The sequence below is a fragment of the Abramis brama genome, assembly GCF_963993115.1.
Source record: "Abramis brama genome assembly, chromosome: 1".
Classification (NCBI taxonomy): domain Eukaryota; kingdom Metazoa; phylum Chordata; class Actinopteri; order Cypriniformes; family Leuciscidae; genus Abramis; species Abramis brama.
Window position 1 is genome coordinate 25,345,996 of NC_139963.1, and position 13,890 is coordinate 25,359,885.

At 37.4% G+C, this 13,890-nt stretch overlaps 1 protein-coding gene across 4 annotated transcripts in view; it reads right to left on the reverse strand.

Annotated features, from left to right (window-relative positions):
* The window catches only part of cacnb1 (calcium channel, voltage-dependent, beta 1 subunit), a 69,439-nt gene extending 56,272 nt beyond the window's left edge, over positions 1-13,167 (reverse strand). For 3 of the 4 annotated variants that reach the window (XM_084115814.1, XM_084115810.1, XM_084115813.1), the window contains exons 1-2: positions 12,837-13,153; positions 5,751-5,837 (exon numbers count right to left, since the gene is read on the reverse strand). Coding sequence is in view for 3 of the 4 variants with exons in the window: in XM_084115810.1 (XP_083971936.1) it covers positions 5,751-5,837; positions 12,837-12,929 (180 nt within the window). In the remaining variant the exon portion in view is untranslated. Of the gene's footprint in view, positions 1-5,750; positions 5,838-12,836 lie in introns of all 4 variants that reach the window. The other variant, XM_084115811.1, reaches the window with a different exon arrangement.
* Positions 13,168-13,890: the final 723 nt, after the last annotated feature.

Here is a 13,890-nt window from a genome sequence, read left to right on the forward strand (position 1 = left end):
ACACTGTATAGCTTACTGCTACATAAAAGCAATAAAAAAGCATAAAAAAATTAAGTTATACAAATGATAAACATTTAAAATTTTAGCATTCTACATTATTATACCAGGAGCTCATTCCATGTAGAGTTGCACAGATATTACATTTCTGGCCAAAATGATAAGCCGATAAATATTTTCATGGCTAATAATAGATAAATTCTACACTTTTTTGTCTAAATGAAAAAAAAAAAAAAAAAAAAAAATCAATTGTTTTAAATGCTACAAGGGATAATGCTATAAGACATAAAAGCTAAATATTGAGATACAACATACATTTTGACACATACAGAGAACAGCTGGAAAATGGTAATACAAATTAAATAGCCTATGACAACCAAGACAAAACAACAAAAAACTTAGACCTCTGGAAAAATATATAATACAATGCATAATATGGCCCCTTTAACCTGATTGAAGACACAAAAATATAAACCCTCCTTATCCTCCTTCATATACTCTCTGCATGCTGGATTTTTAAATCTAGCAATAAAACCATAGAGATAAATATGAAATTCCACTCTGGACAAAACAGATGTAACCCAGACAAACAAACACAGTAAACAACTCATGCAAACACGTACTGAAGCGGCTAGCACGCAGCAGCTTTTGTGTGGCATCAGGTGTGACCGACCGTGGCATAAAGGGAAATGCGAGGGGATGTTCTGTTGTGCAGCTGCCATTTGAAGCCATGATCAAACACACCAGCCGCTCCTCAGAGAGCCAAGAAGCACTCAACCTCAGTTCTGATCTAATGGCACCCAAACTAATGGGAAAATTAGAAAGTGATCCATCAAGAGAGCCCATGGGGATACAGGATCAATTATTCAGGGGCCTCATCCTAAGAAACACTGGCTTGAGAGCCACACCCATTACATCACAACGATACAATCATGTGTGTGTGTGTCTGACAAGTGGGACTGATATATGACCCCGGCTGTTTGCGACCACACATTTTTGTCAGCAATCAACACATCGGCCTATACGCTTCCAAACACACACACATGCACCTATATACACAAGCACACTAATCCATTTGCCTCCTCCTCTTCCGACCGTGCAGCATGCTGCGGGGAGATTCGGGACCCTGTCACCATGGAAACCTGGCCAGTATAACAGCACAACCACGTATGTGTGTGTGTGTGTGTGTGTATTTGTTCATATGTGTATACGCGTGGGTGTGTATGAGACCAAGGCCTACACAGGTTTTCATACTTTCTGCTGCCAAAGAGGGGGCAGACACACACAGAAACGTACTATATGGTCATAAATATTCATAAATCTTCTAAGAGCATTGTATGGTAGAAGGAAAATCTTGAAAAGAGCATTAAACATCTTTGAAGTTACACAAGTTTCTGAGCACATGTAAGATGAATCAAATTTATGGACAGCTATATGTGAGAATAGGTGTGAGTCCACCTTTCCAGTCTGTATAAAGAACCCAGGCAAGAAGTAGGTATATTAGACTGATGCCCCCTGTGGATGGGTAAATGTCGCTCAGCAGGGGCTGTGAGGAGGACAAATTTCAGCGTGACACAGGAACCTTCCTTAAAATGTTAGGTGTATGTGACAGGAAGAAAAAGAAGAACAGAATGCTAGCTAAAATTATTAACTTACTATCAAACAACAAATCTATCTGCTGCATTGTTATCATTACATTTAGCACCAATATTAAAATTCTGCACAAAATAATAAGCTGATAATTATTTTCATAGCTGATTAATGCAGGCCCGTCGCCCGGATGACACAACGTGCCCCCCTAATCGCATGGTCATTCAGCGAACTTATTATTGAAAGCAAAAAAACTTAATTCTATAGATTTGACCATTCTATTCCATAACGAAACATCTTCAGCAGCATTTAGCTCACAGGAACACTAATCTCTACAATGTAATAGAATCAAAGAAAAATTGTACAAAGCTTACTTTACCCTGGCCACAGATTTATAGTGTTGAATTTTCTCATTCAATTGCCTGATGCTGCTACTATGAAAGCATGTTTCCGACCACTGAATAAAAATAATAAAAGGTAATTGCGACTTTTTTCCTCAGAATTGCGTGATATAAACTAACAATTGTAAGTTATAAAGTCAGAATTGTGTGATATACAGTCCAAAACCTCTCATTATAACAATAAGAATGCATTGTGTAGTCAGCTTCACTGATTATAACAGAACTTTGTGAGATCGCAATGAAGATGAATAACAGCTTTTTTTAATGATTATAAAAGAAGCACTCTATTATAAATGGAGCACCAAATCCTCCATATAAAGTTGTGGTCAGAATGACTGGCACCCTTGGTAAATATGAACAAAGAAGCCTGTAAAATAAATCTGCATTGTTAATCCTTTTAATCTTTTATTTAAAAAAATCACAAAAAATCTAACCTTTCATTGAAGTAAAAGAATTGAAAATGAGTGGAAAATCTTTTTATGAAATAAATGTTTTTCTCGAAAACACGTTGGCCACAATTATTGTTTAATACTTTTTTCAACCTCCTTTTGCCAAGATAACAGCTCTGAGTTTTCTCCTATAATGCCTGATGGAGATCCTTCAGATTCCCAGCTCCATGTTGGTGCTTCCCCTCTTCAGTTCAGCCCACTCATTTTCCATAGGGTCCAGGTCAGGGGACTGGGATGGTCATGGCAGAAGCTTCATTTTGTGCTCAATAACACATTTTTGTGTTGATTTTGATGTTTGTTTTGGATCGTTGTCCTGATGGAAGATAGAACCATGCCACATTATAAGATTTCTAGCAGAGGCAGTCAGGTTTTGATTTTTTATCTCTTGGTATTTGATAGAATCCATGATGCCATGTATCTGGACAAGATGTCCAGCAAGTTTGCCTCTAGCAAAAAAATAGGCCCACAACATTAAAGATAGAGCAGTATATTTAACCGTGGATATGGGGTACTTGTTATCCTTATTTGCACCAAAACCATCTGGTGGTTTGCTGCCAAAACACAAGTTTTATTGGACCATAGAACCAGGTCCCTTTTGAAGTTCCAGTCGTGTCTGACAACTGAATATGCTGGAGTTTTTTGGATGAACAAGGAGGATTGTGGTAATGTAGGAGTTTGATTTTTTTAGGCTTTCTGACCCCAAGACTTAATTAATCTCTGCAATTCTCCATCTATGATCCTTGTAGAGGTGGGCGATATATCGTTTAGACGATAATATCCAAATTGTTGTCTGGGCGATATGCAAAATTGGGATATCGAATATTTCATAATTTGTACAATCCGACCCCCCAAACATGAAAAGAGCTGAAAGAAGTTAAAGATAAAATAAATAACGCACACTATAACCTTGACGATAGGCTATTGACTCACGATCTTCGCAGTAGGCTAGTGAACGCACCGGAGAAATGCAAATATTTTGGCTACATAGTTTTATTTTGTTTTGGATGGTTTTGTTTAGAACCAGTTTTCTGTAAATATATTTCACATTTTTTAGGCCTGTGAGGCGAGTAGGCTACGGTCCGGTTCATGATAATATAATATCCAGTTCAAGCACCTTATGTTGTGATTGAAAAATTTATTAAAATTAAGATACAATTAATACAAAACGAAATTCGTTTTAAAGAAAGGCTTTGTGCTTTCTGTTTTGAGGTCTCTGTGAAAGTTTGAAAGTCTTTTAGTGCCGCTTTCAGAGCACTCGCGTCCATAATGGAGAACTGTCACGTAATATTGTTTTTTCCTCATAAATGCAAACACGAAAAATAAAAGACAAAAGACTTTTTTAAAAAGACAAACCATCAATTTGTGAAAAAAAAAAGATGGATTTATAGCATTTTGAAAAGAATTTTTTTTACTTTGAATTTATCATCAACAATATTGTTGTTTGATTTAATAATCACTATTGCAAGAGGTGCCTAGATCCGTTTTTTTAATTTCTTTTTTTTGTAAGTGGTAAAAGTAGGGGCTACCTCAGATTCTGTTTAGTTAGCTCCTTTATTGTTTTTTCTATAGCCTACAATAATAGGTCAAATGCAGCAAGTCAAAAGACCAACTGGACCTTCTTTGCCAGTTTGCACACATTTCTTTGAAGGATGGCAAAAATATCGTCTGAATATCGATATCGAGATATTGGAAAAAAATATTGAGATATTCATTTTTGTCAATATCTCCCACCCCTAGATCCTTGCCACTCAAACTTTCCTCCTCGCCGAGCATTCAGACAATATAGACACATGTCCTCCTTCTAGGCAGATTCGTAACATCTTTAGTTGATTGGAACTTATTTTTTTCAATGCTTTAGCTATTTTCTTACAGCCACTTTCTATTTTGTGAAGCTCAACCATCTTTTCTTGGGTTTTTCTCACTGTGATGGATGATCAAGGGAATTTGGCCTTTGTGTTTCCTCATATTTGTACACCTGTGGAACAATTGGACTCCTGGACAATTTCATGTTCTTCCTAGTTAACCGTGTGTTTCTTAAAAATGTAAAAATTAATGGGAATATACTTCACAGATGTGTTACTAGAATTCTAGGGGTGCCAATAATTGTGGCCAACGTGTTTTGGAGAAAAACATTTATTTCATAATGTGATTCCCCCCCCCCACTTTCAATTTGTTTACTTTTTGAATAAAAGATCAAAAGCCATCTTTGATCATATTTACGAGGGGTGCCAATAATTCTGACCACAACTGTAGTAGGCTATGCTTGCTTTCCTGCTAACATTAACAGTGGTTTGTGAACGTAGACGGTTTAATAACAAATCATTTATCGTTTATACTGGGATGTGTAGGTTGTGCATGACACGAAACTTGAAACTATTTCAAAGAATAATCTAAATCTAAATGTTTTTAAATGGGAAGTGCATATCCTCATGATGTTCGTTCACCCTCCACTGATCAGAAAATTTGGTGTTGTTTTAATATAGAACTTGGTCTATTTCAGTTATATTATGCTAAATAAATACGGGATGTTATTGTTTTGGTTAACGTTTCTCAGATCATAAAAAAGTGTGCCCCCTATAAAAACAAAATGCCCCCAAGATAAATGGCTTGTATGCAGGTATACAATATATATATATATATATGCAGGCACTATATAAACATAACAAATTATTATTATTATTATTATTATTATTATTAGGAGTCATGAAATTATTTTAGTATGTTCCTTAAGTTTCCCTTATAATGTCATTAAAGTTTTTTGCACAAAAAAACAATATATATGTGGAAGAAATTGAAAACGGGCACTGTTATGATTGGCTAACGTCATTGCATAGGAAAAAATATTGACGCGCCCTGGTAACTGAATGTGAGCAAGTGTTTTAAAAAAAATGATCCATATAAAAATTTAATTTGGAGACAAAGCATTATCAAATAATGGTAGTGTACTATTCCAAATATATGTGTGCTGCTCATGTATCTAAACAACATATTTGTTTGTTCCAATATTAAAAACTGCATCATGCAGGATTGAAGAGCAGAAATCTTCCTGTAAAAAGGAGAAGAACTGCAAAAACACCCACAGACCAACAGCACAAACTACAGGTCAGAGCCTTTGACCTCAGACTGTAAGCACAGGAAGGCTTGGTATAGTAAAGAATGCAACAACTATATTCAGCTATAAAATTGCTGTTTTAAAATGAATGCTGAGAACCTGATTACATGGTGTATGATGGTTCAAAAGGGGGAATTATACCTTATGATGACTCAAGAGTGAAAGACACAAGGCATTTCATTAAGGAACTGGCCGTCTTACCTGTCGGACGAAGCTGTTGGAGGTTGTGTCTGAGGAGGTGCTGCCATCTGAGCGTTTGAAACGGCTCTTCCTCTTTGCACACTTCCCCTGAAAGAGGGAACATTAGATAGAGAGAGAGAGAGAGAGAGAGAGAGAGAGAGAGAGAGAGAGAGAAATGAAAGGAAATTAGAAATAATGGACACTTTTTTGTATGCATGCCCACTCACACAAACACAAACTGTAGATTCCACATCCTGTCCCTGTGTCCAGATATGATTAAGCATAATTACTTATGTCCTCCAGTGTTCTCTGGGAATCAGTAATCTGATTGGCCTTAACACTAGCCAATGGCCTGGCTGCCCTTGGCAGGGACCTCTATGTGGCATTCATAGGCGCCAGACTCCGTTGCCATCGAGACCAGAAGGAGGCTATATTGGGTTTGGTGGCACTAAAAGACCCTGATAGATCAGGCAATACTGTGAAATGTTCAAAACCCACATTAACAGCGATGCACACAAGCTTTCTGACACAAATGCTTGCAAAAACAAAAGCACTTTAACACCAAAGAAAATGACAAATCTAAATTGGAAAGTTATCATATAGGGTTCATACAGGGTTCACACAGTTAACGCTGTCATAATTCCTTCATGGTAAAGAACATCTGAAAGATGCTGTGTTAATATTTTTGTGCTTGAATAAAAATCTTCTCAAATATACAAATGCGCTCTTTTTGTGGTTTAAGAAATTAAATCTCTGTAGTCAGCTCTATAAGGTAGGGGTGTAACAATATATCGCAATACAAAAATGCAACATCGTGGATAGTGACAATATGTATTGTGAGTTCACCCAAAATAAAAATTACTGTGTGAGAAACAATGTTCATGTCAGTACTACATTAAACTACTATATATAATGTTGAATATAATGGACAATAATACAATGGGGGAATATTTGTGGGTCCTGATAATGCCAAATGTCTTATGTTACCAGTAAAAAGTGGCTTAAAGTGTCAGAATCTTACTTCAGAATCATGAATATTTTTTATTCTGGTGTCACCATTGTCCTGTGCATTGGGTTACTGCGCTAAGTCTAAGACTGTTCATTTCCACCCCCAATGTAATACCAAATTCACCATTTTAATCAACAGTACATTTTTTGTTAACCTGGCTCTTACCATTTGTCTTGAAGTATCGGAAAAATAATATTGTATCGTGAATTCAGTATTGTGGTATCAAATCGTGACATGAGGGTATTGTTACACCCCTTCTATAAGGTCTTATGCAAACTAGTGCAAAGTCTGACACATTTGCTCTGTAGTTGATTCTGGGAACAACACTGAAAAAAAGCAAGCCTCAACAACAATGGTTTTCAGCATTGGTTACTCTAACTACACAATATTATGATTACAGACACAGACTAATTACAAGCTTACTGGAAACTTTTACATAAATCAAACCACAATGCCATATCTTTACCAATTCTGGTAAACATCCAAAGAACTTGCCTCTATCTGTGCAGATGAAATAACATAACATTCATTTTAAAACCAAACAGAAGGACAAAACCCCACTGTCTGCATTGCTGCTGCGCACTATAAAAGGCTCATAATAGTCTTTGAAAGTTGCAAAAAAGCATAATTTAGCACTGCCTTTACAAATTATTGTGGTATATACTAGACACTCTAAAAACTTATTTAGCACCATAGATCATGAATTTCAATATTATTTAAGTCAAAATAAAAATAAACATTTACCCAATCGTGGTCTTGGTGTGCATAAATCACCTGCTTTGCTTGACTCAAGTAAAGGAATGATTGTAATTACCGGTAAGCTAAATTAAATTCAAGAAATAAATATTAGATTAAAGATGCCCTGTGGTGAAAATCAAGTTTTGAATGTAGTTTATATGTCTATGTGGTATTTTGAATATGCTTTAAGACAAACCATGTGCAAATTGACTGTTTCTTCACACGTCACAAACTACCTTGTAGCCAAACACGTCAACGTGCCGGTGGGCTTTAGCGTATCAGTAACTATGACTGCTCTAAAGCAGAGGTGTCTCAAGAGGGGCCAGGTTATCCTAGTATATTTTTCTGTTTATATGAAAAATCGGGTACATTCAGCAATATAGCGGGTGAATTATGTATATCAGGGGTGCCCAACCCTGCTCCTGCCTATCGACTGTCCTGCAGAGTTTATCTCCAACCCTAATCAAACACACCTGAAGCAACCAATTAAGGTCTTCAGGATCACATGAAACTTAAAGGCAGGTGTGTTTGATTAGGGTTGGAGATGAACTGTGCAGGACAGTCGATCGGCAGGAGCAGGGTTGGGCACCCCTGATGTATCTGATGTGTATTATGATGTTATGATGAACTATATTTCTTTCTCCACTGCACGTTCTGAGTTGTTCAAAGCGTTTCTGGATGCTGACTGCCAGAAGGCAACTGTATGAGGTGGCGAACGGGAAAATGGTTTGTGTAACATTAGCAGCTGTTTTATAACGTAGTCAAGCAAAAGGCTAATCATATTAATTACCGTTATGTGTCCGACGTTGTAAAGAGCAATACCATTGTGCAGCGTTTACTACAGTAAAGTTGACCGAGTGGATCAGATAGTCTGAGTGGAGTGAGTGGAGGCGGGGCTAATTAGCATATTCATGGTTCCGTGCATATTAAATGAAGCAAGGGGAGTTACTTTCAAGCTATTTTAAAGGTCCTTGCACACTGAGTCCGAAATTCTCCTTCAAAATTTTCGCACATTAAAAAATTAATACGACCTCACGTTGCGTCAATCGCGTTTACTCACACTGCCTCCGAAACTTTGTTCCGTCATAAAAAAATTCGTATTGGGTTCGATTTTCTGCGTTTTTCACATCCGTAGCAAGCATTTTGAGAGGTGTTTTGACAATTCAGAGCCACCGAATGACGAATACGAAAAAATGCATATGAAAATTTCTGACTCAGTGTGCAGGAACCTTTAAAGCTACACTGCGTAATTTTTTAAGTTGATTCTTAACAAAAAACACTTTGTTCTTTCAAAATGGTATGTGCTCATTAATATGTAATTACTTCTACCAACTAATCAAGTATTCTCATAAGCGTAGAATCTGCCATTTAGAATACATACGAGCGAGTCGCTCGAATGGCGGCAGCCATGTTGCGCCTCCATCTTGAAAATACATGTGCCAAAGAGGGACATACCTGGAAATTCAAGCTTCGCTTTTCGCGTTTTGACACTCAGTGGCACCATGACGAATGCGAGGGGGAGATTACTCGCGACTGCCGGCAGATTTTAAATAATACGGCTACCGTAGGAGTTAAAAAGCCCTGGGAATGGGAGGGGCTAGAAAGTAATATTCAGTTGGTAGTCATAAACAATTTCACCGCTAGATGGGAGAAAATCCTACACAGTGTAGCTTTAAGGCATGAAGACATTTTTTTTCACAGGAAAAAAAAGTTTTAATATGTCTATAATAGTTTTGTTTATAATATATGTTTATAATAGTTTTAAGGGATAAAATGATTGACTACAGGGGGACTTTAACAACTTAATCTGTCCTGTATGAATAGATTGGATCAAACAAAAATTTCAGTTTTTGTTTCAGTAATTTTAGTACACATTTTTAAGTTTAAGTTTTACATGTAATATTTATATTTTATTTCATTTCAGTCTTGTTTCAATTATTGTAATAGTTTTAACAATAACAATTCTGAAAATAAGCTTATTGCATTTTTGACACCACTTGTACCTTTAAGGCCAATTCACACCACACAGACAAACGGCAACAAACAACACATTTGTTGGGTTTTGTCGGATCAGTGTGTTACCCCTGTCGGCGTCTGCTGGCGTTGGTCGGGGTTTGTTTTCACCCGAATGAACATGTTCAATCAGCGTTTGTCTGTGTCTGTTGGGGCAGTGTGAACATGACAGTTATTTTTCATTAAATTCTGAAATTCAACTGCCATCTTGTTTGTTGCCGTTTGTCTGTGCGGTGTGAATTAGTAGTGGGAAGTTCGGATCATTTTACTGACTCGGATCTTAAAATCTCGTTCATCAAAATGAACAAATCTTTTTTTGAGTCATTTCGTTCATTTTATTCATTTCAGCAGATTGTATTTAAAATGTTACGTTAATAGCCAAATTCCCCAAACACATCAAATGTTGATCACATTTAGAATAAAACTCTAGAAAACAAATTGCAATGCAAGGAAAAGGCCAAATTATGAGAAACAGAAACGATTAGGCTAATTAATTTATCTGAGTCTTCAGACTATGCAGTCTGTTAGTTTACCTCATCTCCCGATCTAAGCCGTTTGTTCATTCCGTGACATCCTCATAAACTGAGCTATGCAGTCTGTAGTACCAGATACAGAACTGATTAGTTCATCTTTTGAGTCTTCGGGTTCGAGTTGTTCGTTCATCACGTGACCGCCACATATGCTGAAGGTATGCAGTCGGTACCGGATACAGAATTGATTAGTTCATCTCTCGGGTTCGAGTCATTCGGTTTTATGCCACGTAACAGCATGTTGTCATTAGGCTATAGCCTATACAGGTATCTTTATCAAAGTGATTTTCCCCATCATAGATAAAGTTTAAAGCATTACCAACTCTTTAGTACCACATTCATATGGAAAAGTACCACCATGACAGAAATGATAAAAATTATAAATTGTAAGAAATAAAAAAGCTATAATTTTAAGACCAAAAACGCAGCATGTAAATGTTAAAAAAAAACTGTCTACGCGCTTGTTTGTAAGAAAGTTTGGGAATTATTAACTATTTCTGTGTCCAGCGCTGCCACATCATGTCACGTGACAAAAGAACGAAAGACTCAGAAGAATCAGACCCAAAGACAGACAGCATAGGCTCTATGGGACTGACAGGAAGAACAAAAGACTCGGACCCGAACCCGAAGACTCGAGAGATGAACTAATCAATTCTGTTTCCAGTATACAGAACCTATAGGATGTTGCACATGCGCGGCCAACGCAAAATGAACGAATCACTCTCTGAGACAACTTGATAGTCCCGAGTCATATTAAAGATTCGTTCAAAATGACCGAATCGTTCATGACCGACCCATCACTAGTGTGAATTGGGCTTAACAATCACTGTATCCAAAGACCAGGCAGGATATCAGAGAGCAATGCAGTACACAATACACATAAAATATTTTAATCCAACAACCATCTTTACAGACCATAAACTGTTTAATGTGGAAGGTTTGTGAGAGGCAGGAAATGCTCATATACAGCAAAACCAGATCTGAGAAAGGCCAGCAAAATGTCAAGGGAGGGAGGAGGGATGTATTGCTATGGTGATGAGAGGTTTCCTGTTGACAAACAGCCTCTGAAGCTAATTGGGTAATTAAGGGAGAAAAGCTTTGCCACGGGGGCAGGGGAAAGGATTTTTGAGTTACACACTGTCACCACTAGTTTATCACAGAAAACGAAGAGAAGAGAAGAGAAGAGAAGAGAAGAGAAGAGAAGAGAAGAGAAGAGAAGAGAAGAGAAGAGAAGAGAAGGTTTAATAAAGTTTAAATTTAATGTCCTCAAATGACCATGTGTGGCTAATGATATTAATATCTACATTAAATTCTTAACAAAACTAGGAAATACACTTTTTCTGTACTCAACCACCTTGTTCACACATGTTTGCTCGCTTCTCTACACTCCGCCTCCTCACAGCTATGTATAGACATGATTCAGATAGAGCACCTCTCCACAGCACAGGTCACACACATTCACGCTACTGCATTATATAAAGACCATTATATAAACACAGCCCTAACAATCAGAAACACTACTGAAACATCCATCCACACACCAAACTAATAAGCCGTGCTGAACAGGATGATGACGACGAGTGGCCTTTATGGAACAGGTGCACGTTCATACATCAACCATCCTCTGAAATAAACCACTAAACAGAGAAAAGAGCAGAGCCAGTGAGAGGAGAGGCGAGAAATGTATTAAAAAAAACTGAACTTAAACTGTCTTGTCTCCTCACAAATAGAAAGTGACAAACCTAAAATTTAGACAGAAAAAGAGAGAAGAAAGAAGAGAGTGATCGGGTAGCTGTTTGTTCAGCTTTTACAAGGTCATGTTATCACCAGGGTGGGCAATTACATTTTGGGCAGATTTTGGTACTTTTTTTGGCAGTAACTTAGATGGTAAGTTTGCACACTTGCTGAAGTAAGAGGTCAGAGCAAAGAAAAGACGATTAAGTGGACCAAGACCAAAAGCCACTTTTTAAAACAAAATAAAAAGTAGATTATCTTTTAATTCCTTTTCAATTTTAGCCTGAATTAGGTTTACTTAGGAAAACAAACACTGCCATCACAGTTAGGATAGATAGATAGATAGATAGATAGATAGATAGATAGATAGATGATAAAATATCAATATAATAAGCCAGTGGTGGTCCAGTGTGGGCGTGGTTTGGGGTAAGAAAAACCCCCACGGTCAAAGCGCTATGTGATGACATAGCATATGTTGACATCATCTTTCCATACTCACAGTGTGTCAGACACCTCTTTTAGTTAACTTTAACTGAACGGCTCATGAGACGAGCCTTTAACTAGTACCAGATGTAGCCTACGTTTTAACTGAACAAAAAAGCGATCTCTTGTTTAATTAACAGTGATGGTTCGTAACTTATCAACAGAATAGACTATCATAAAAAATGCAAGACTCTAGTAGGCCAGCTGTCTAGAGAGACAGAGTGAACAGGGACTAGGTGATGAAATAATGTTTTCCCATTAATTACCGGAGAAAATGTTTTTTTTTTTTGTTTTTTTTTTTTACAAATATTCAAAACAACGTAGCTCATACATAAACAACTTTCTGTGTCTTTCCTCGCAGAATCACTTAAAAAGACATTGTGCCGAGCGCGAGCGCAAAGATGCCGCCTTGTTGCCAAGTAACCACAATCTGAGATACGGTTTATAACGACTAATCTTCGCCATAAACAAAATCTGTGTTTTCACTCAGCCATTCTTAGATAGCGGGCAGCAGGTTGTATTTTGTCTTTCGTTGCTTGCACTTGCGTATTAAGCTGAGCAGTCTCTCTCTCTCTCTCTCTCTCTCTCTCTCTCTCTTACCTGAGCGTGAGAGCCGTGGTGGTCGAACATGTCCATCTGGATTTCCTGGGTTGAGGTGGAAGGCGTCCTGGACATAATACCCTCCTGTACCATTGATTTAAACTTTAAATTCGGTTTTAATGTTTCATTTAGATCCTGCTCTCAGTTTATTATGCATTGTAAAATAATTAAAGATAAAATAAAGCAGACGAAGGTGATTTTCCTCTTTCCTGTGTCTTACAGATGGCTTGCCACTGCGCTGTTGCGCCCCCAGCCCTGGTGGCGTTGAGCAGAAAGAAACCCTCTCCCTTCCCTTTGCAAATACAACGAGCTCAGTCTCCAGCTGTTCAGCGGAGGAACCAAGCCCCGCCCTCCTTCCTCATCAACCAGTCAGGTAGGAATAGGGCGTGGCTGGTTGACTAATCCTCGCACTGATTGGCTGATCGAATGAATATTATTATGAGATGGATGACGCCTGTTGTTCTACTCCTCACTCTACCGCTCCAAATGAACGCGAGATGACCACACCCATTGATTCTATATAAACCACAATATGCCTTCTTTTTTTTTTTTACTACTAGCCTACTATAATGGCGAATGCAGTTTTTCAGTTACCCAATCTTGTAAAAATGATTCATAATCTATTTTATTGTCAGAGATGAAGATTGTTAACAAAATAATACAGTAAATATAAAAATAGCAACAACAACAAAAAAGTCAACAAGCTGAGCGTCGTTCCTATCTGATGATTGATGAAGAAGGATCAGTCGAATGAATAACTGAACGACTCATTCATTAAGACAGCGACTTGCCGCCAACTACTGGCGGTTTTAGTTCCATATTTAGTGTATAATTTTATTTTTCAATTCATGTGACCCCTGAGCTGAATTAAACAGTCTGTAAATATACCTAAATGCCACTTCAGATTCAGCTTCGGAAAATTAAATGTTATATGGCCACATTGTAGCCTTACAAGTTTGTGTAATAAATTCTATGTTGAATCAAAATATTTCTTTCTAAAGCAATTTTTTATCATGTCTATTCAATGTGTTTCTCATCTTACACAATAATGACT